The 22,570-nt window shown below is 43.4% G+C and overlaps 1 protein-coding gene across 4 annotated transcripts in view; it reads right to left on the bottom strand.

Annotated features, from left to right (window-relative positions):
* Positions 1-22,570, bottom strand: part of HTT (huntingtin) — a 136,482-nt gene that overhangs the window by 83,327 nt on the left and 30,585 nt on the right. For 3 of the 4 annotated variants that reach the window (XM_061191891.1, XM_061191894.1, XM_061191893.1), the window contains exons 7-16: positions 19,352-19,493; positions 18,413-18,591; positions 14,588-14,792; positions 13,337-13,384; positions 10,300-10,380; positions 5,320-5,681; positions 2,658-2,781; positions 2,282-2,400; positions 517-628; positions 129-266 (exon numbers count right to left, since the gene is read on the bottom strand). In XM_061191891.1, coding sequence (XP_061047874.1) covers positions 129-266; positions 517-628; positions 2,282-2,400; positions 2,658-2,781; positions 5,320-5,681; positions 10,300-10,380; positions 13,337-13,384; positions 14,588-14,792; positions 18,413-18,591; positions 19,352-19,493 — 1,510 coding nt within the window. The remainder of the gene's footprint in view (positions 1-128; positions 267-516; positions 629-2,281; positions 2,401-2,657; positions 2,782-5,319; positions 5,682-10,299; positions 10,381-13,336; positions 13,385-14,587; positions 14,793-18,412; positions 18,592-19,351; positions 19,494-22,570) is intronic. The other variant, XM_061191895.1, reaches the window with a different exon arrangement.

Here is a 22,570-nt window from a genome sequence, read left to right as displayed (position 1 = left end):
TACACCTCAAATGCCACAAATTAGCTCAGAAAACTTAGTGCTCTAAAACTAAAATAGTCGAGACGGTTTGAAATAGTTTTCAAAATAATGATTAAATGTGAGGAATAAGATACAAACTTTGAACGTACCAGAGTATTCCATGGTGTCAAGCGGTGCTCTGTAAAGTCTGCCGAAGAAAGATTCAGGGTGAAGGGCCACAGCAGCTCCAACACAGCTGAGCGCCAGTGCCTTCACGCTGACCCTCACGTCCCTATCCGGAACCAAGGCTGCAAACAAATCCACCTGGGTCACCTTCAGCTTCAAAGCAGCACATGTCTAGCTTCCAAATAGACAAAACTAGACCCGCTAAACCCACTGCGCCCGTCTTCCCCTCCCTCCCCAGCGGTCAGTGAAAACCAAAGCTCGTCCCCAGATTCTACTCTGTCCGCTGCAAACAGGCACAAAGCTGATTACCAAGATGACCTCTGAAACCTAAAGTCATTCCCTTCAACCCTGCACCTGCCTTTCTACACTTACCGTTTTTTTCCCCAGTTAGCAAAAATGAAGCGGACAGAAGGCGGACGCAATGGACAAGAGGAGCAGAATCTTCGTCACTGGACTGGCCAATGTCGCCTTTGATCCGGCAGGGCTGGAACAGAAAAACTGACACTTGTTTGTCTTATAATCATGGAACCCACCCATTGATTCGTTAGTTCATCCAACAAACAGTCCCAGAACGGCAGCTGTGCCAGGCGCTTGGGATTCAGAGCCGCCTACCTTCACCCACAGGTGCCCAACCTCACGGGCCACGGCAGAGCAGAATCAGACCAGCCGGAGGGAGTCCTGACCCGGGGCCATGTGGGCTGTAGCAGGGATGAGCCCAGTGTGCAGGGAGGGAGCCACACAGGAGGGCAGCTGAGACCTGGCATCTGGGGGAAGCTCCTCGGGCAGAGGAAAGAGCCTGGGGAAGCCCAAAGCTGCGAGGGGTGGGCCTGGTGCGAGGGGGCCCAGAAGGAACCGCCGAGGTCGCTACAGTGACTGAGCATCCATGGAGGGACTAAGTACGAAACACTACTTCTTGCCCTCAAGGAATTTAAAATTAACTGGGAATACAGGACACTTACATGGAAAAGGTAAGCAATAGAGATAATTTTAAAATAGTTCAAGGGACAATTGAGTAGCAACAAAAAAAACCCAAACAACCTGATTAAAAAATGGGCAAAGGACTTGAATAGACATTTCTCCAAAGAAGGCACATGAATGGCCAATAAACCCATGAAAAGATGCTCAACATCACTAATCATCAGGGAAATTCAAATCAAAACCACAATGATACACCACTTCACACCCAGTGTGATGGCCACTCTCAAAAAAAGCAGAAAATAACAAGTGCTGGCGAAGATGTGGAGAAAATGGAGCGCTTGTGCACTGTGGGTAGGAATGTAAAATGGTGCAGCTGCTGTGGAAAACAGTACAGTGTTTCCTCAAAAAATTAAAAACAGAACTATCACATGATCCAGCAATTCCACTTCTGATATATACCCTAAAGAAATGAAATCAGGGTCTTGAAGAGGTATTTGCACACTCATTGATAACAGCATTATTTACAACAGCCAAAATGTGGAAGTAACCCAAGTGTCCATCAAGAGACGAGGAGAAAAGCAAAATGAAGTAAAGACATTCTGACACCTGCTACAACATGGATGAACCTTGAGGACATTCTGCTGAGTGAAACAAGCCAGTCACAAAAGGACAAATCCTGCATGATTCCACCACGTATATGAGGTCCCTAGAGTCATCAAATCCATAGAGACAGAAAGCAGAATGATGGGTGAGAGGGGCCGGGGGACGGGGGAACGGGAGGTTAGTGTTCAATGGGGACAGAGTTCCAGTTTGGGAAGATGAGAAAAGTTCTGTGGACGAATGGTGGTGATGGCTGCACAACAATGTGAATGCACTTAACACCACTGAACTGTACACTTAAAATGGTTACGACAGTAAATTTTATGTTATGAGTATTTTACCACAATAAATAAACAAACAAGTAAATCAATTCAATGGAACAAAACCAAGAATGTTGCAAGGCCTTGCACGACCACCAGATGGTGAGGACGCGCTCACACCTGGAGAGGCAGAAAAGCAGAGCAGACCCGGGAAGAGGTCAATATGCGAAGGGGAGACAGCGGAGCAAACGCTCAGCGACGGAAAAGCCAAGAGCTCGGTGGACAGGCAGCAGCCAGGGCGATGCTGAACTCTCGCGGGAGCTCAGGATGCTGAGCAGTCTCGGGCCTAAGTGTCTCACCTTGTTTTCTTGATCTCCTGGTTCAGCAGCTTCATCTCTTGAGACAAATTTATCTACACTGCTGTCAGAGGGCTGCCTGCTGTGGCCCATGGTTTTCAACAAATGTGCTTGTTGAAGGGCTTCAAAATCAGAGAAAGAGAGGTTAAGTGACAAGTTTCCAATTAAAACACAAATACACATATTTACACAAAGTCAATATGAAACCACAGGATTTAGATCAAAAAAAGGATAATAACTTCTCAATTGATTTTCCTCATTTGCTATTTACACCTCAGGAAACAAAGACGCCAGAAGATTTCTTCTCAGAAGCTGAGACGTAAGAGGTCAGGGTTGAAGACAAGGCCACTCCGTAGTACATGGCCTGAAGTCAACGTACCGATGGAAGAGTTTCTGAAAGCCTCCGCGTCTTCATCAGGAAGAACTGCAGCAGCGTCCTCGTCCTCGTCCTGGGGCTGCCCCGCCTGCATCCCTGGGTACTGGCTGTCGGCACCATCTAACACCTGAACAGTTCAAGAGGGGCTGTGAGGGTTCTGAAGTGCGATCACCAAGGGGCAAGCCCTCCAACGTGGAAGGCAAAGGCAAAACCCCACAAATAACACTGACCACATCTCACACGCCAACACGAAGGTCACTTCTTCAAGTGCACATGGGTGTGTGCGTGTACATTATCAAGAGCTGACTGACCACGCGTTACTGCTACATTATAAAAAGCTTTCGTAACTCTAAAAATTCCAAAACAATTCCAATCTGGACATTTCTCTTTTTGATTACAAAAAGAAAAAAAGTCAAAAATGAGGAAAAATCTTTTAGACAAAAGTCTACCAATAGGTTATCCCCTAAACTGCTAGAAATGACCCAACTAAGTTTTGGGCGCAATATTTCATATATTTAGCCATATATGTGGGTTATGATTTCATACTGCAAAATTTTTCACATCCAATTGTAATTGACCTGAAAAACTGAGTGATGTACCTTCAATATGCTAGTTAAATTATTACTGAAATAAATTCTATATCATTTAAAAAATCACCCCAAATCCCTCCAAATAAATTAAAAAGAAACTGAGCTACTTGCTCAAAAACAACCAAGAAAGAAATGATTTCCTCCACTCTCCAGATTGTTTAAAAAAAAAAGAACCCACACAGGTTAAAATGAGAAGTTTCACCACAATAAAAAACAACATTTTTTGAATATCATACTACACCCCAGGCAGGCTCAAAAGTACTTACATGTATTATTTCCCTTATCCTCATAAGTCTTACAACATAAGTACTGTCATCATCTTCATTTCGTGGATAAGAAAACTGAGGCAAGAAGGGCCATAACTGCGCTAGGCTACACAGCTAGTAAATGGCCGAGCCGGAATTCTCATCGTGGTGGGCTCCCTCCAAGACAAGCCCCACACTGGGCTATCTTGTGAGGACAATCCCAACCCCTTACAGCTGGCTTATTTTTCTCTATGGCACTTATTGCCATCTGACTATGTGTTTATTTACCTGTTGATTACTGGCTCATCATCTGCCCCACCCACACAGGCACACACTCTAGAACAGAGGCAGGCAAACTACGCTGGTGTGCCAAACCTGGCCCACCAGCTGCTTTTGTTAATAAAGTTTTATTGGAACACAGTCATCTCATTCATTTACATATCTATGGCTGCTCTGGCACTTCAACAGCACAGATGAGTATGCAACACAGGTCATATGGTTCACAAAGCCAAATATATTTACTATCTGGCCCTAAATGGGAAGAGTTTGAGGACTCCCACTCTAAAATATTAGCTTTGTGTGAGCAGTTTTGTATGTTGTGCCCTCTACTTCATCCGCGGCTTGTAGGACAATCCCTGGAACATAACAGATGCTCAGTACATTTGTTCAGCAAATAACTAATGACTAAATAAAGGACATGGAAGCACCTCATAAATCAGAAAGAACTCTGCCAGTGTGAGAAGCATCAAGGGAAGAGGTTTAGTTCCCTGCAGGCCACAGTCCGGCGTGGGTCCCTGGCCCAGCCCTACCACACAACACATAGCTGCTGCAGCACTCCCAGACGAGACGCTTTCACAACCTCCTATGGTCATTCAGTCCTACTTCTAGCAAACCTGCCCAGAAATTATCTACTGTAAAAAGGCAAGATGAAAGCTGGTGCAATAAGCAAACAACAGAAACTTCCTCCGCACACTGAACGTGCTACTGAGCCCAGCACTTTCCCAACCTTCTCTTCTCCCGGCCTACTGGTTAGCACTCGTCACCCTTTCCTGACTTAAAATCACTTCCCACCGTTCCCGTTATCTGTCCTACCCTCCTCCAGGTCTTCTAGTTAAAAACCCCAACCGTGAGCCCACTTCTCCAGCCGAGTAAGTGGCAATCCACTCGGCCATCAGGAACCACATCCACATGACAACTGGAGAGCTGCCAGTGCTTTAGCTCATGATTTGTAACGCACAGTTTCTGTATTCATTTAAGTAAAATATATATATATTCTTAATAAAATACATTCAATAGTAGCAAAACAATTAATAGTACAAACTGTTTCAATAAAATTGGGCTGTAAAATTTGGTATATACCTGTACCAAACTTTAGACCACTCTTGAGGTGTTTGTCCACTAACTCAGAGATAAGAGGCACTCAGATCCATGCTCAAGATGAGATATGTTGTTAAAGGTTTTGAAAAGTCAAAAAGTGTTAAAATAATGCACAGTATTAATGTTATTAATCATACTGCATTAAGACCACAGATCTGTTAATAATAGGCTCCTCAAGGACTTTCAAAATAATGACTTAACCTGTGCCCAACAAGATATTAAGAAATTTTTAATGCACTTTTGACCTCCACGTTTGACACAAAAGACACTGGGCTGTTTCCTTCAGTGAAGGACTCAGATGGGGCCGAGCTGCCTGTTAAGGATCTGAGCTGGTGACCTCTACACTATTACCAGTGGGTCAGATGAATGGAGTGAACCAGCAGGAGGGTCCAGGTCTGGGCCTCCAGGGAAGGCCCCTCTGAAGAAACTGGGCTGCCCCCTCCAACCACTCACAATTTCAGAACTGTCGGAAGGGGTCACGGCTGAATCGGGCCCCTCGGTGGTGGTCTGGGAGCTGTCACTGATGGGAGAGGAGGCCTGGGTCCCATCGTTCAGGTCCATGGCAGGGTCAGACGGGACGGCGCTCATCTGGCTGGAGCTGTGGCTCAAGATGTCCTCCTCGTCCCCGTCGGTGGCACCACTCGTCAAGTCACAGCTGGTCAGATCCACTGAGTCCGTCTGAAGTGTGTGCTGTGACCGGGGCTGCTCAGTGATGATGTCGTGACCCACAGAGTCGGCAGCTGAGCTGGCAGAGCCAGGAGTGGAGACCCCAGAAGAGGCAGCCAGCTCACCGCCAATCTCACCCTTGACTGAGGCTGAAGATAAAGAAACACTCATTCTTCAAAGGGTCAGGAAAAGCATTCAATATGGGATCACACATTTGCAAAATACCCCAAAATTCACTATCAGCAAATGTTTTAACTGCAAGAATCCCTGAAATACAGTGAAAATATGAACTACTCAATTTCAAAAGCAAGACAACAGTGCATCCTTCAAACATGTTTACTGTATTATTTACTTACCTTTTACTATATTACGGTATTGATAAAATAAGGATAAGTAGATTTTTTTTTAAATGCTACGAATATTCTCAAATGGCATTTCAGTGCAAAACCTGAACCCTGACCAGCAACATTACCACCTCCAGCTCTTAAGCAACTGCTCCAGCCTGAGCGTGGAGCAGCGACGAGACTTTGGCGATTCCCAGGGAGCCTGGTCAGGGGCACAGGCTGGGTGGTCACAAATGCCCGGAGCAGGGCTTCCCTGGTGGTACACTGGTTAAGGATCAGCCTGCCAATGCAGGGGACAGGGTTCGAGCCCTGATCCGGGAAGATCCCACATGCCACGTAGCAACTAAGTCTGTGCCCCACAACTATTAAGCCTGTGCTCTAGAGCCCAAGAGCCACAACTACTGAAGCCCGCGCGCCTAGAGCCCGTGCTCCGCAACAGGAGAAGTCACTGCAATGAGAAGCCCGTGCACTGCAACTAGCCCCCGCTCACCACAATTAGAGAAAAGCCCACATGCAGCAACAAAGACCCAACGCAGCCAAAAATAAATAAATTTATTAAAAAAAACAAAAAACAAAAAAAACCCCAAATACCCGGAGCTCTAAGCAAGCGGTGCTCTTGGAGGTGGGCTTTCCTTCTTCCCAGACCCTGTTCAAGACCTCTAAGCCAGTCCTACTCTCTGGTAGCATGAAGTTTCACATTTTCCTAGTTTAGTTTTTAAATTCCCATTAAAAAGAACAAAAACACCATTATGGGGACTTCCCCGGTGGCACAGTGGTTAAGACTCTGCGCTCCCAATGCAGGGGGCTCGGGTTCGATCCCTTATCAGGGAACTAGATCTCACATGCATGCCTCAACTAAGAGTTCATAAGCCACAACTAAGGAGCTGGCGAGCTGCCACTAAGGAGCCCACCTGCTGCAACTAAGACCCGTTGCAACTAAATAAATAAATAAATAAATAAATACATACACTACCACTACATAAAAATCTACACCAAGCTGTTAGCAATGCCACTCCTGTAGGCCAGTGGGTCAATGAGCACTTGGGCTTTATAATGTGTATAGCTGTAATTTTTTTGTTGTTTTAACTTTACTTTTGTAAGTTAAAAAATCAATTTCTATTTTGTAGACTAAATCAATAAATAAGTAATCACCACTGAAATTATTCAGATTTTCCTTCCCCAGTATTTCAGCCTCATTTTCAGTTATCTAAAAATATTCTTTTGCATAGGGTTATACAACCCAAACCACTCTCATTTAATCCAATTATTAGTATCTTACTAAATACTCATCTTTTACAAGATGAATAAAGAGCTTAATTAGATAACTATTTGTAAACAAATGTAAATTTCTTTCAAGTTAAACTATCCTCAATTTTTTTTAATTGAGGTATAGTTGATTTACAATGTTTCAGGTGTACAGCAGTGATTCAGCTACATATATATATATATATATATACACACACACACATATTTACAGATTCTTTTCCATTATAGGTTATTGCAAGATACTGAATATAGTTCCCTGTGCTATACAGTAGGTCCTTGTTTATCTATTTTATATATAATAGTGTGTATATCTGTTAAACTCAAATTCCCAATTTATCCCTCTCCTGCTCTTTCCCCTTTGGTAACCATAAGTTTCTTTGTCTGTGAATCTATTTCTGTTTTGTAAATGAGTTCATTTGTATCATCTTTTTAAGATTCCACATATAAGTGCTAACATATGATATTTGTCTTTCTCCGTCTGACTTACTTCACTTAGTATGATAATCTCTAGGTCCATCCATGTTGCTGCAAATGTCATTATTTCATTCTTTTTTATGGCTGAATAGTATTCCATTGTATATATGTACCACATCTTCTTTAAGCATTTCTCTGTCGATGGGCATTTAGGTTGTTTCCACGTTTTGGTTATTGTAAGTAGTGCTGCAGTGAACACAGGGGTGCATGTATCCTTTCAAACCATGTTTTTCCCCGGATATATGCCCAGGAGTGAGATTGCTGGATCATATGGTAGCTCTATTTTCAGTTTTTTAAGGAACTTCCACACTTCCACTTTTCCATAGTGGCTGGACCAATTTACATTCCCACCCACAGTGTAGGAGGGTTCTCTTTTCTCCACACCCTCTCCAGCATTTATTATTTGTAGACTTTTTGATGACGGCCATTCTGACTGGTGTGAGGTGGTACCTCATTGTAGTTTTGATTTGCATTTCTCTAATAATTAGTGATAATGAATATCTTTTCATGTGCCTGTTGGCTATCTCTATGTCTTCTTTGGAGAAATGTCTATTTAGGTCTCTGCCCATTTTTTGATTGGGTTGTACATTTTTTTTACATGAAGCTGTATGAGCTGTTTGTATATTTTGGAAATTAATCCCTTGTCGGTCTTGTCACTTGCAAATATTTTCTCCCATTCTGTAGGCTGTCTTTTCATTTTCTTCATGGTTTCCTTTGCTGTGCAAAAGCTTTTAATTCCATTAATCTAGGAAACAGACCCAGAAAAACACTGCTGTGATTTATGTCAAAGAGTATTCTGCCTATGTTTTCCCCTAGGAGTTATATAGTATCTGGTCTTACATTTAGGTCTTCAATCCATTTTTAGTTTATTTTCATATATGGCTTAGAGAATGTTCTAATTTCATTCTTTTACATTTAGCTGTCCAGTGTTCCCAGCACCACTTTATTGAAGAGACTGTCTTTCCTCCATTGTATAGTCTTGCCTCGTATGTTGTAGATTAATTGACCATTAAGTGTGTGGGTTTATTTCTGGGCTTTCTATCCTGTTGCACTGATCTGTGTGTCTGTTTTTGTGCCAGTACCATACTGTTTTAATTAGTGTAGCTTTGTAGTAGAGTCTGAAGTCAGAGAGTGATTCTTCCAGCTCCATTCTTCTTTTTCAAGATTGTTTTGACTATTCAGGGTCTTTTGTGTTTCCACACAAATTAAAAAAACTTTTTGTTCCAGTTCTGTAAAAATTGCCACTGGTAATTTGATAGGGATTGCAATGAATCTGTAGATTGCCTTGGGGGTATGGTCATTTTAACAATATTGATTCTTCCAGTCCAAGATCATAGTATATCTTTCCATCTGTTTATGTTGTCTTCAATTTCTTTCATCAGTGTCTTATAGTTTTTGGAGTACAGGTCTTTTGCCTCCTTAGGTAGGTTTATTCCTAGGTTTTTTGTTTTTTGTTTTTGATGAGATGCTAAATGGGATTGTTTCCTTAATTTCTCTTTCTGACATTTTATTGTTAGTGTATATTAACTTTGTATATTAATTTTGTACCCTGCAACTTTACCAAATTCATTGATGAGCTCTTGTAGTTTTCTGGTGGCATCTTTAGGATTTTTTATGTATAGTATCATCTGCAAACACTGACAGTTTTACTTCTTCCTTTCCAACTTGGATTCTTTTTATTACTTTTTCTTCTCTGATTGCTGTGGTTAGGACTTCCAAAACTATGTTGAATAAAAGTGGTGAGATTGGGCATCCTTGTCTTGTTCCTGATCTTAGATGGAATGCTTTCAACTTTTCACCATTGAGTATGATGTTAGCTGTGTGTTTGTCATATATAGCCCTTATTATGTTGAGGTATGTTCCCTCTATGCCCACTTTCTGGAGAGTTTTTATCATAAATGGATGTTGAATTTTTTCAAAAGCTTTTTCTGCATCTATTGAGATGATCATATGGTTTTTATTCTTCAATTTGTTGATGCGGTCTATCACATTGATTTGTGGATACTGAAAAATCCTTGCATCCCTGGGATAAATCCTATTTGACTACATCTACATCTTCGTCAATGATATTGGCCTATAATTTTCTTTTTTTGTGGTATCTTTGTCTGGTTTCAGTATCAAGGTGACAGTGGCCTCATAGAATGAGTTTGGAAGTGTTCCTTCCTCTGCAATTTTTTGGAATAGTTTCACAAGGATAGGTGTTAACTCTTCTCTAAATGTTTGGTAGAATTCGCCTGTGAAGCCATCTGGTCCTGGACTTTTGTTTGTTGGGAGTTTTTAAATTACTGATTCAATTTCAATACTGATAATCGGTCTGTTCATATTTTCTATTTCTTCCTGGTTCAGAGCCTCAGACAATTTTTAATCCCATTTTCCCCCTCACAACCCATGCAATTCATGAGACACTTTACCCACCATCCTCTTCTCAAAAAGACTTATACTCAGGGAGTATAAACCTAATTTTAAAACAGCTTAAACCAAGGAAAACAGCAAACACTTGATGCAAGAAAACACACATTTCAAAGTGAACACTATAAAAGACGCCTGAATTATCCACCATTTGAGCAAGCTGGCTTCACTGCTGCCTCCCAGGAGCAAGATCCATGGAGGTGCAGGGGAGGGGAGGAGGTGGGGGCAGCAGGGGAGAGCAAGGAGGACACCACGGCCACTCCGAGAGAGCTACCTGCAAAGGTGGGGCTGCTGCCGTCTGACCTTGACTCAGAGTCATCCTCCAAGGCTGCTGCTTCTCCAAAGAGCACTTTCCCTAGGAAATGATGTAGCGAGAGTCCTTTTAAGCTTGCTAAAAGGACGAACTTTGAAAATCAAATAAACGTACATTCCAAGAGGAATATCATAAGTATATTTAATTCCTGCTCTCAGTCCGTCATTATATATAAGTTCCTTTATACCTCTAGAGTGTGAAACACAAAAAATGCAGAGATATCATACTTAGAGTATTATTAAAGTCAATAAACCTATATGGAAAAAGAATTAAAAGCAATGATTCTCAATCTGTACTACAAAGTACTTTAATAATTAATATTTATTGACTTAGACTACTGTTAATGTTAAATAATTTATATTACTATTTAATCTTAAAAATGGTAAGTTATGGCTAGAACCAATTCTATTAGCCTTTGGAATATTCATGTCATATCTCCAATGGCACATCAAAACTTATATATAAAACTTTTATAACTAAAAGTCACTTTTATACCTAAAAGTCACTTTTACTTTATTATCTTTTAATCTGCTAGATTTCTATCATTGATAATCAGTACTCAAGTACTGTTATGATCTGTGAGAATGGAATATTTCATCTTTTGCAAAATCCTAAAAATATATTTTACAGTTCATGGTTTCTAAATTATATTAATAAGAAAAAAAGAAAACAAAAGTCTTAACATGATTTAACTGGGATCATTAAATCATTTTGGTTATGTTACATATAAATGTCATTAAACGACACTATCAATATAATTACTGGTAAGTTCCAATTTCTAATTTCACTGCTCTTCAAAGATTAAGTCATAGGGGTGATAACTTCTGTAAATCTACACTGATGTGACATTAAAGCCCTCCCCCCACGCCGGAAAAAAGCAAAGGATACTCAAAATCTAGATGAAACTAACACAGCAACTTGGCTTATCTACTAAATAACAGGGTCCTTTATTACAGAACAAGTGATTTACCTTGAGAAAGCAAATAACATTCCAACCTGTGAATTCAGAGTTAATGAAAGCAGTCTCTGTCTTTGGAAACAGTAGTTTGCAAATCTGTTCCAAGGAGTTCTCCCGAAGAGGGGGCAAGGGCCAAGCTGCTGCCAAGATGCCAGGCCACAGCCCCCAGCCCTCACCCTGATCTTACATCCAACAACAACAACTCTGTTTTTCTCTCTCCTATGTACTGGCAGATTTCACTTGAAAAAAAGAATTCTGCAGCTATGACAGGGAACTGTGAAAACTGCATCTCTAAATAAAAACAACAACAACAAAACACTGGAAAAACAAAAAAGAGATTGAGGACAAATCGCATGTCCTAGCCCCAAGAAAACAAAATACATCTCTACCAGTCAATGAGTCACCTTCTCATCATCATCAGAAAGAGTGACTGAGAAACAAACAAGGCAAGTGCCAGAGAAATCTAGTCACATGCCTGAAAATCTCTTCCTAGTCCAAGAATAGAAAGGCTAGCTTTTCCTAGAAGCCTTTCAGTTTTCAAGCAATCTCATTGTTTTCACCAAAATCTCAAACTTGACTAAGTATCCCACACTGTGATGGCCCAAATATTATTAATTCTAAGTACTTCTAGGAAATGCTTACTTAATCCAGTTAAGGCTAGAATATTATTCCTGTTAAGATCCCATTCAATACTACAAATAATATTAGGCATTAGGCTCTCAATTAAATACTCAACTCATGACACAAAAAAAAGATTAGTATGTTGTATGTAAAAGATTAGTTGTTATATGTCAATTATACCTCAAAAAAAAAAGGTATAAGTCTTTTAGGATTTCAAAATAGAAAACAACAGCAATTCTTTCCTATGGAAATCTAGACTGGAACAGAACACAATTGGTGCTATAAGTGATGACGTGTACCAAAGCTATCAGACCATGTGAGACACACTTCGATTAAATAAAAATAAACAAACTATCAGAAACTTAGGTATGTACAAAGCTAAATATGTCTGAAAAATGACAACCAGGCCCAAATTCACCAAATAATTAACCAAACATTATTCCTAATACTAAACAAAATTCATTGGGAAGATGAGCTACCTTTATAAACATAACATTCCCTAAAGCAGGAGAAGGCAAACTCCAGCTCGCCCAGTTCTGTAAAATAAAGTTGTACTGGAATGAAGTTGCACCCATTAGCTTAGTATTGTCTATGGCTGCCTTCCTGCCACAGGACAGAGTTGAATCATTGCAAAAGAGACAGTAAGGGCCACAGGCTAAAATGTGTACCACCTGGCCCTTTACAGAAAACATTTGCTGACCCCTGGCCTAAAGCATTAGAAATTTATGACAGGGAATTCTGTGGTGGTCCAGCGGTTAGGATACGGTGCTCTCATTGCCGGGGCCCCGGGTTTAATCCCTGGTCAGGGAACTAAAATCCCATAAGCCATGTGGTACAACCAAAAAAAGAAGAAAAGAAAAAGAAAAAAAAAGAAATATATGACAAACCAATTCTGATACACAAGCAACTTTTAAAACCCATCCTAGGGACTTCCCTGGTGGCACAGTGGTTAAGAATCCACCTGCTAATGCAGGGGACACGGGTTCAAGCCCTGGTCCGGGAAGATCCCACATGCCGCAGAGCAACGAAGCCCGTGCGCCACAACTACTGAGCCTGCGCTCTAGAGCCTGCGAGCCACAACTACTGAAGCCCGCGCACCTAGAGCCTGTGCTCCGCAACCAGAGAAGCCACCGCAATGAGAAGCCCGCTCGCTGCAACAAAGAGTAGCCCCTGCTCGCCTCAACTAGAGAAAGCCCACGCCCAGCAACGAAGACCCAATGCGGCCATAAATTAATTAATTAATTAATTATTCTTTAAAAAGCCATCCTACAGGACTATTCAGGCCTGGTTATCAGATTCCAGCAACATTTATACATATAATCACCCTGTTGAGAAGAGTTATAGGCATAGCCAATTACATTACAGAAATACAGAAAAAGCAGTAAGATTCAAAATAAGAATCATTTCTGAAATAATCACCTTTTTGTTTTCTTGAAAGGACAGGGCTGCATGAAGAACTCCCTCCAGCTGTAAATCACAGAAAATGACAGATGAAAGTAAGGTAACAAGCCGCTAAAATCCAGAAGGAATTAGAAAATCTTTAAGCTTGATTCAACTTTAAAACTAGAAAATATGTGAACATATTTCTACAGGTGGTGCTTAACTACCATACTGTAACATGAAAACTGCATGTTACAATTTTAATTTCAACATGAAAATTATATTAACACTCAAATATACAGTTCTAAAGATATGACCTAAAATGCAAAAGAGCTCAAAGTGCATTTAAAAAGTCAAACTAAAAACATTAGAAATCTCGGATTATTTGGTCAACTAATAATTAAATACAAATTTTCATTAGAAACAGTCATTAGAAATTAGTATTTCCAGCAATTATTTGTAAGGCATGCATTCCACAGAGAAAAGGATTGTTCAGTACAAAGGACAGTGGATAGGCAGATCAACATTTTCTACTCATGGTTCAGGCAAACACTTGTGTTCAAACGAGGCGGCAGTCAGACTTCCCGCCAACCTTCCCTGGTCTGCAGACGTTGTGGGTAAAGGCCACACTGCACTAAACAGATCCCATGCGCCGGGCCTAGTCAGCGCAGTCAGCAAAGGCTGCAGAAAGAAGCCTCCGCCGCTGTGCCAGACCCAGTTCTAGAGGCTGCGACTCAGGGACCCATCTCTTCCAGCTCCCCAGGGGCAACTCCACATTAGACTGGTAGGTAGGTCTGCAGCAGCATCTTGCAGCGGGATTAGGGCCCAGTGCCCAAGAGCATGGGGAAGAAGAGCAGAGATGGGGCGGAGGAGGTGCCATGAGAAGAGGAACAGAAGGGGTTTTCTAGATCAGGCGCGACAGCAAAAAGGGCCCAGAGGGCAGAAAAGGAGTCCAGAATTCCAGGAAGACTTGAAGACCCCACCTCTGGCAAAAGGACACAGGGTCTGGAAATCCGTTCCCGAATGCTTCTACTTCACGACAGATGAAATGCCGCGCGGAGGCAGCCGAGTCAGATGTAGGAGGCGGGCTTCACGTGCCGGCCTCACCCTGCCACCTAGCCTTCCCACCTCAGCCCTGCCCCGTCCACACAATAAGGACGACACCTGCATCGCAAGTCTCCTAAGGAACTGAGCTGTCCGTTGCTCAGCACAGCACCGGAGCAAGGGTCAGGAGAGGGGCCAAAAAACACTGCAGGGTGGACTCCAAGAGTCACCTTCCTAACGCCTTACCTATAAGCTCCACGATGCTTCCGCTACGACTTCGGCAACCGGGCTCATCCTTAGCGGCAGTGAGCTGCCCGATGCCGCCCGCCGTGGTCAGCGCTCGCAGGAGCTCAGGTGGAGGGGTCCTGAGGAGCTGCTGCAGGAGTTCCAGGGCCCCAGTCACAACATTGTGGTCTTGGTGCTGAGTATAATGCAAGGTCAATTCGTACACCTAGAAATACAAACACCAGTGTTATTCCCATGCTTTGTAAAATGTGTCCTAGGTTTCAGGTTTTTGTTTTGTCTTAACGTTGGGAAAATTTGTGCCTTCATTTCACTCTCTAAAAACTTCTCTATCCCTTCTACCAGTGTGATCATAGCTTCCATGCTGTTTTCTAAAGTCCCAGGATTTTTTTCACTGTTACATTAATTCCTTAAAAGTCAATAGAGCACTTCCACAAAAGCAGGAGCATGCTGATGAAGAGCTCCAGCTCCCTAAACTGATGACGAGTAAAGGAGAGTAAAGCCCAAAATACGCGGAGCGCTCAGCTAGTCGAACACACACTTAATAAGCATGAAGTACTGTCATGAGTGCCACTGAGAAAGGGTTTCCAAAGCTTTTAAAGGCATTACATTAAACTTTATTAGTGTTTTTAATACTACATCACATTATATGAACATAGTGTACTATCCTTTTTCCCTTTAATTAGAGGTGCCAGATAATATACAGAGTACCCAGCTAAACCTGAATTTCAGATAAACAAATAATTTTGTAGTGTAACTGTGTCCCATGCAATTTCAGGCATACTTACACCACAAGATTACTGATGATTTATCTGAAATTCAAATAACTGGTACCCCCTATTTTTATTTGCTAAGTTGGGCAGCCTTACCTTTAATATCATAAAAGTTATGCATACGTTTTTTTAAAAAGACAGTATAGCAGTTTATAGAATAAACAGTAAAAGTCTCAAAGGTGGCTGCTTTGACTGACTTGTCTTTGGTTCTTCTGATGGTTACCTCCGTAACTCTAGGTCACAGATCTGCAAACTGCAGTCCACAGGCAATCTGGCCCTCCATCTGTTTTTGCACATAAAGTTTTACTGGAACCCGGTTGTGTGTGTACTGTCTGTGGCTGCTTTCCTGCTACGGTGCTGGAGTTGAGTAGTTGGCCCACGAGCCCTGCTCTAGGTAATCAGCTTTACACCGTGATTTCTGAGCCATCTACTCTGAGCAAAGAATCTCTTGACTTCTTACTATGTAAATAGGGGAAATGAGCACCCACACTCCCTCACCTCATCTGCCTCCTCCCAAATTCTGTTAGCAACCTAAGTGCTTTTATATCAAGGGTTACATTTATCTACTACGATGTGACTTTTAAAATCACATCTGCTCTGCCTAGATGTTGAGCATCTGTCATACAGAGCGAAGTCAGTCAGAAAGAGAAAAACACATATTGCATATTAACGCATATATGTGGAATCTAGAAAAATGGTGCAGATGAACCTATCTGCAGGGCAGGAATAGAGACGCAGACGTAGAGAACAGACGTGTGGACACGGTGGGCAGGAAGGGGAGGGTGGGATGAATTGGGAGATTACGATTGACCTAAGTACACTATCACGTGTAAAACAGATAGCTAGTGGGAACCTGCGGTATAGCACAGGGAGCTCAGCTCGGTGCTCTGTGATGACCTAGATGGGTGGGATGTGGGGGAGGGGGAGGTCCAAGAGGGAGGGGATACAGGTATACGTATAGCTGATTCACTTCGTTGTACAGCAGAAACTAACAAGGCATTGTAAAGCAATTATACTCCAATAAAAAAAAAAATCAGTAGGTGTCTCATCATGTGTACATTAACATCCTTCACTGCAAAGCCTATTAATGTGACTGGACCCAAAAAGAAAGAAGTATTTCATTATTACTAGTCCTGTGTCACTTGAAAGAGAATGTCCCAAGGATAACCGTTAAATGGATTCTCTTTTATCATAATCTCTTACTTGCTTAAAATTATTCAACATTTTAATTTGTTTCATAATTGGATAACTTACTTTTATAAATCTTCCTGGTTTTTCCCTCCTTTTAACATACACACATGCCTTCCCTTTTTCCCAGCACTTAATCATAACACTGGCCACAGGGAGCTCCTTGGACTTCCTGTTTCTAATCTGAATGGCACACAGTACCAGTCATCTTAGAATTGCTTCTAACACATTCCTGGGTTAGGTGCTTTGTTTCTTGGATTTCAGGACTTCCTCTTTTTTTGTTATCTATTTCTCATTTTGCTGGAATACATCTTCAAATAATTTTTCAAAAAGCATACATGAAAAAAATAAGTGCACATGAAAAGCAAACTGAATTCCTGAATATCTAAAAGTATCTATATTTTGCCCACACTTGCTTAACAGTTTAGCCAGGTTCAGGATTATTTTAAACTCTATTTAAATATAGCTAGCCAAGCTATTATTACATTAGCTGAGCTGAACTTCTTAATCAAAATACTTTAATTCAAAATGGCCATTAGTCAAAAGAAAATAGATTAGATATGTTTTAGAGACAATCTTATCTAGCTTGCTAATGCAACAAGGTGCCATGTTGTTTAACCATGTTGAAGAAACATTAACTATTAAGAAAATCGGTAATTAATTAAGCACCACATCCCATACCCCTTCACTCCATCCTCCCAGGATTACTGCTCTCCTAGTTTAACACAGTTTTCAATATCCCTCCAGCCGCATCTTCCCCCAGCACCCCTACTGACCTGTGAGAAAGCCTGGAGACCTTTACAGGACCCAGCTCACCCTCACCTGCACACTCTCACTCTCTCGCTCTGTGGACTTGGCAAAGGCTGTAGCTTCTGTCTATAAAACTCTCTTCTCCCAACTCCCTGTGTCTGGTCAAATCCTACTCACCCAAAAGCATCAGCTCGTAACAGCCTGCCCAGCATGCCTCCCTGACCTTGGTCATGCACACCCCCTGCCCCCGCCATGTACTCTACAGTACCCTACACCCCCCGCCTTGCTATTTAGTGACTGTTTGCTTGCTTCCCCCACTAGACCAATGGTCTCCAAACTTTTGACTAAGCAGCCTTTTTTTTAAAAAAAAATCAGAAAAAAATTCTGAGCATGCAACTCCAATAATATTTATTTTAAGATATTGTATAGGTACTACCGAACTCAGATATTATGTATATTATAAAATATGCACCAAATCTGACAAGTCTCTAGCTCCAGTTATTGGTTTACAGGAAATACAGACAACAAAGAAACATGCTAATTTATACAATGGAGAGTCAAGTAATAAAAAATCAGATTGCCAGGAGTTCCACAGGACAATCTGTTTCTTCAAAAAGTGAACTCTAAGGGAAAAATGGGGACAGAAGGCAACCATCAGATCAAAGAGAATCACAATCCTTATCAACCAATCTTATTTGGATACTGGTTCCAAAGAGCGGAAGAACAAACTGACAGGGGATACGTGGGTATCCAATGTTCTTTTTTTTAGGTATGACAAGGGCGTTGTCATTAAAATTTAAAAAAAAGAGTCCTCGTCTATAGGGACACATGAAATAGTTGCAGATAAAATAATACGATGGTTGGGGTTTGCTTCGAGCAGGTCTACGTAAACAGTACCCTCGGTGACCTTGTAAAGGGACACCTTCATTTTTACCTGACATCACTACCACACACAGGGTGAGTAGCCGGGGTCATGACCTAGGATCTGAACCACGGGGTCCGGCTCCAGAGTCCACGCTCTTAAGCCTCGGCTCTGCCACTTCTCTTCCAAATTAGTTGAGTCTCTGAACGTTGGTCACAGGTGCACAAGCACTAGAGTAAAGCACGGGGCGCCTACCTGGACAAGCTGCTCCGTCGAGGGAGAGACCTCCATCTCTTTCCGTGTCACCCCAAAGCTGCCTTTCAGGCTCGTGTCCTTGACCTGCTGCTGCAGCAAGGGCACCAAATACCTCAATGTGAGCAGCACTCCGAGAATCAGAAGGGTGGAGTGTTCCTCCTCCACAGGAACCAGCAAACCTACAAAGGCAGCAACAAGATTCTGTCACATCGGATTCGCTGCTGGGAGACTCGTGGCTTCCTTTGTTAACAGGAAGAGATCCAAAGCAGAACCCTATCATGAGGCTGGCAGGGAGGGATACAGATGGCACAAACATTACGGTGAAAAAATACACAGTGTATCTCAGCGAGCGGCCAAAATCCAGGAGTGGCTCTAAGGGGTAACATTTAAAGCCTCAGCTCAGCAAGGCCCTGCACAGTGAGTGAGTTTCACTGCCTCTGAAAGCCAGGCAGCTCTTTCACGTCGACTGTCCGCGTGCTCCCGGCAGCACCTGCCAGCATGGATTTCCACAATTGCCCCCAGCGGAGGAGAAACCTTCACCAGGCCTACACCCGTCCAGAGAGCGCCTGTGCAGGCCCCTCACGGGGACCCGAGCCTCAGTTTCCGGCCGCGGGGACTCCCTGCACTCAGGGCCTCCGCAGAGGTGGTGCGGTGTGCTGCCCAGAGGGCCAGGCCCGGGAAGGCTCCCGCCCACCGCCCCGCCAGCTGTCCGAGGGCCCGGCCGCATCCGCACCGCTGCACCGAGGAGGAGGAGCCTTCTCCGAACCCTCACCCAGACCCCACGGGGGCTCGTTCACATTTACCAGCCAGCCAGGGCTAAAGGGCCCGGTCCAGAAGCTGAGGGGCTGCCTGATTTTAAAGAGTTTCAAAGGCCTGTCTCAAGTAAACACTAGTGACCACCCCCCCACGGGGAGAATCACTAACAGGCCTGCGCCTCACCTAAGAGCACGCTGAGCAGCCAGCTGTAAAAGTACTGCGTCCTCCTGGAGTGCTGGCAGATGCTCACCGCCGAGCCGGCCGCTGTCCGCCGCACGGTAGGAGAGCTGGACTTCAGATTCGCTATGAAAGCCTTTAACAGAACCTGTGGAAGCAAAGTCCAAGTAGACAGAAGACGAAGCTCCTGTGAAACTCATCATGGGCTTCCCTGGCGCAGTGGTTAAGGATCCGCCTGCCAGTGCAGGGGACACGGGTTCGAGCCCTGGTCCGGGAAGATCCCACATGCTGCGGAGCAACTAAGCCCGTGCGCCACAACTACTGAGCCCGCGTGCTGCAACTACTGAAGCCTGCGAGCCCAGAGCCCGTGCTCCGTAACAAGAGAAGCCACTGCAATGAGAAGCCCGCACACCGCAACGAAGAGTAGCCCCTGCTCGCTGCAACTAGAGAAAGCCAGCGCACAGCAACGGAGACCCAACGCAGCCAAAGATAAATAAAATAAAATAAATAAATTTATAAAAGAAAAAAGAAAAAGAAACCATCATGTATTTCAAAAAGCATAACTTGCTCCAAATTCTTGCAGAGTATAAAGTATTAACAATTTGAGACCTTCCTAGAGCTGAATGGAAGCACCCCAAATCTGGGATATTTCAGAGCAGTTTGCAAATATGTAGTCGATTTATTTCCTTATAAACTGAGTAGGGACTTGCTCAGCATCTACGTCCCTACACGAGAGTGAAAGCCTTCACTTCTAGAAAAGGTGTCCCCACAATAGTTGGGGCCAGGGTCAGTGAATAACACTACGTAAAAGAAATGCAGTAAAAAAAAAAAAGAAAACAACACAGCAAATAATGAAGTCCAGGAGAAGGGTGCTAGCCAATCACAGCAAGGTCCCAGACTAAACGACGGCTTCTAAATGTGCTGCTGATGCCACCAAGAGACAGTCTCAGGTCTGGAAAACGTGTGCAACGTAACTGAGCTGAGACCACACACTCCTCACAGCTATTTTCCTAAGAAATCAGAGAATAAGACTTGTTATCGTGCCTCCGAGAAAACCCAAAGGAGGGGTGCTATAATTCTAGGGGTGCTATAGTGCTAACGATGACCGTTTAAGTCTTCACAAAAATATCCAAAGAATGAAAGGGGGTGACCATCCAACTGCAGGAGTTTGGTGACTATGTTACTTAAGAACGTCTATTTCCCATCATTCTAAACTATGCTCTGAGCAATGATTTGGCCCAGTTACTGTTGGGCATGTACGGCGCCTCGCTGAGCAAGTCAGGGACACCACTGCGGCCCTACCGGGGGAAGTCTAACCATCGGCAAAAGAGCAGCCAATTAACAGACCGGCATCTGACTTAAACAAGCTTCTCCCTAACTGCGTGTTGGCATAAACTGGTTCTCAGAGGCTCATCAACGCTCAGTGAATTCACAGATTAGACCTCTGGAACCAGAGAGGTGGAGGACCAGACCCCCGGCCACAGGACACCGCTAGTAGATTGTGGCCTCCAGTTTCTCCCCAGAGACAATACCCGGAGAAACCACTCAACTTATCTCTGACACACTTTTTTAGCTTCAAGGAAAGATACATTTTAAAGAACTCCTTTGAATGAGAACATACACACACACACACACACACATCACTGAAACGGTAAATAATCATCCTATATTAGTCCAAACTTCTAAGCAGAATGAAAGCTAAACATTACTATGAAGAGTCAGCCCATGGTGAACTTAAAGTTTGGAATAATAGTAAAATGGAATGAGAGCTCGAGGGGGCTTTCTTGGGTCCAAGTCCCACAATCCCGAGAATGCCCTGTAGAAGGCTGCTGGCCGGAGGTCACCTAGACCATCCTGAAAAGCTCTTCTCATAAGAGGAGGAAGTGCGCTAGACTACAGGGCAGATAGCTCCACTTTTCTAAACATAGGCAGGACATATATTTAAGAGTACTTCATTCCGCTTTAGAGTCAAGAGTACTTCAGGGAGTGGAAATGGAAATTAAACCAAACGGTGACTCCAGAACACTCAGCAGATGGCTAAACTTAAAATGACCCAAATTCCAATTCTGTGAGGACAGGGAGCTGCTGGAATTCGCACACACCACGGATGAGGTGTAAGCTCGTGCAGCCACTTAGCAGAGCTGTTTGGAGGCATCTACCGAAGGTGACATATACACACCCCACAATCTCCGTTTCTAGCTATCACAACCTGTGCTCCAAGAGACACGTACAAGGACAGGCAGAGCAGCAACGCTCGCGACAGTCAATGCTACCAACGACCCAAGGCCCAGCTGCAGTAAAATGATGAGCTGCAGCACATTCGTCACCCATCACAAGGGAACACTACCCAGCTCTGAAAACCGCGGGATCTACCAACACACGCGGCGACGTGGGCGGATCTCACGAGCTTAGTGCTGAGCAAAAGAAACCGACGAAAAGAACACATACTGGATGGTCCTACATATTTACAATAAAAACAGACCCTCTGGCATTAGAAGCCAGGTCAGGGATCAGCCCTGTGGAGGAAGGAGGGAGTAGTGACAGGGAGAGGGTGCGGAGGCTCCTGGGTGCCAGTAATACTCCATATGTCCAGACCTAGGCAGTGGCCGCAAGGGCAGATTCGCTTTGTGACCACTCATCAAGGAGTACACGTATGATTTACATGCCTCTTGTATGTATATTACACACCCGTCAAATAAAAGGCTCGGGAGTCTCAATATTTAACAGGTAACCCTGAGAATAACACAGCAAGGGCCCCTGTTAGGAAACTTCTGATCAAACATGCTGTACTGGACACGTGAACCTCTACTTCCCAGACACCCCACCAGAATCACATGTACAAGGTTTAAAAAGCATAAACTTATAAGGACAAAAAGAACAGAACAGGGACAAGGGCAGACTAGAGGCATTAGCAAATTTTGGAAGCTAGAAAGTAAACAAGTGGTAACTGACTGATTTGCAGCCCTCAGGCAGAAGTTCCCACGCAAGCCTTTTTGGGAGCTGGGGAGAAGGACTGAAAGCCACCAACCAAAGGCAAGCTCACTCAAGCCACAGAAATCCAAGAAAAGCTCAGGCTTAGGAGTACCAGAGACATCTGAAAGTGGCGTGGATGTGGGGACAAAACAGCTGCTCATCTAACAGCTCCTTGGGCAAACTGCCAAGCCCCTCTCCCACCCAGGCAGCCCGGGATGTGGTCTTCACTGCCCCATCTCCCGCAGAGACAGG

This window comes from Eubalaena glacialis, chromosome 5, assembly GCF_028564815.1.
Source record: "Eubalaena glacialis isolate mEubGla1 chromosome 5, mEubGla1.1.hap2.+ XY, whole genome shotgun sequence".
NCBI classification, from domain to species: domain Eukaryota; kingdom Metazoa; phylum Chordata; class Mammalia; order Artiodactyla; family Balaenidae; genus Eubalaena; species Eubalaena glacialis.
The sequence above is the reverse complement of the archived record's forward strand: the minus strand, read 5'-3'. Positions and strand labels throughout refer to the sequence as shown.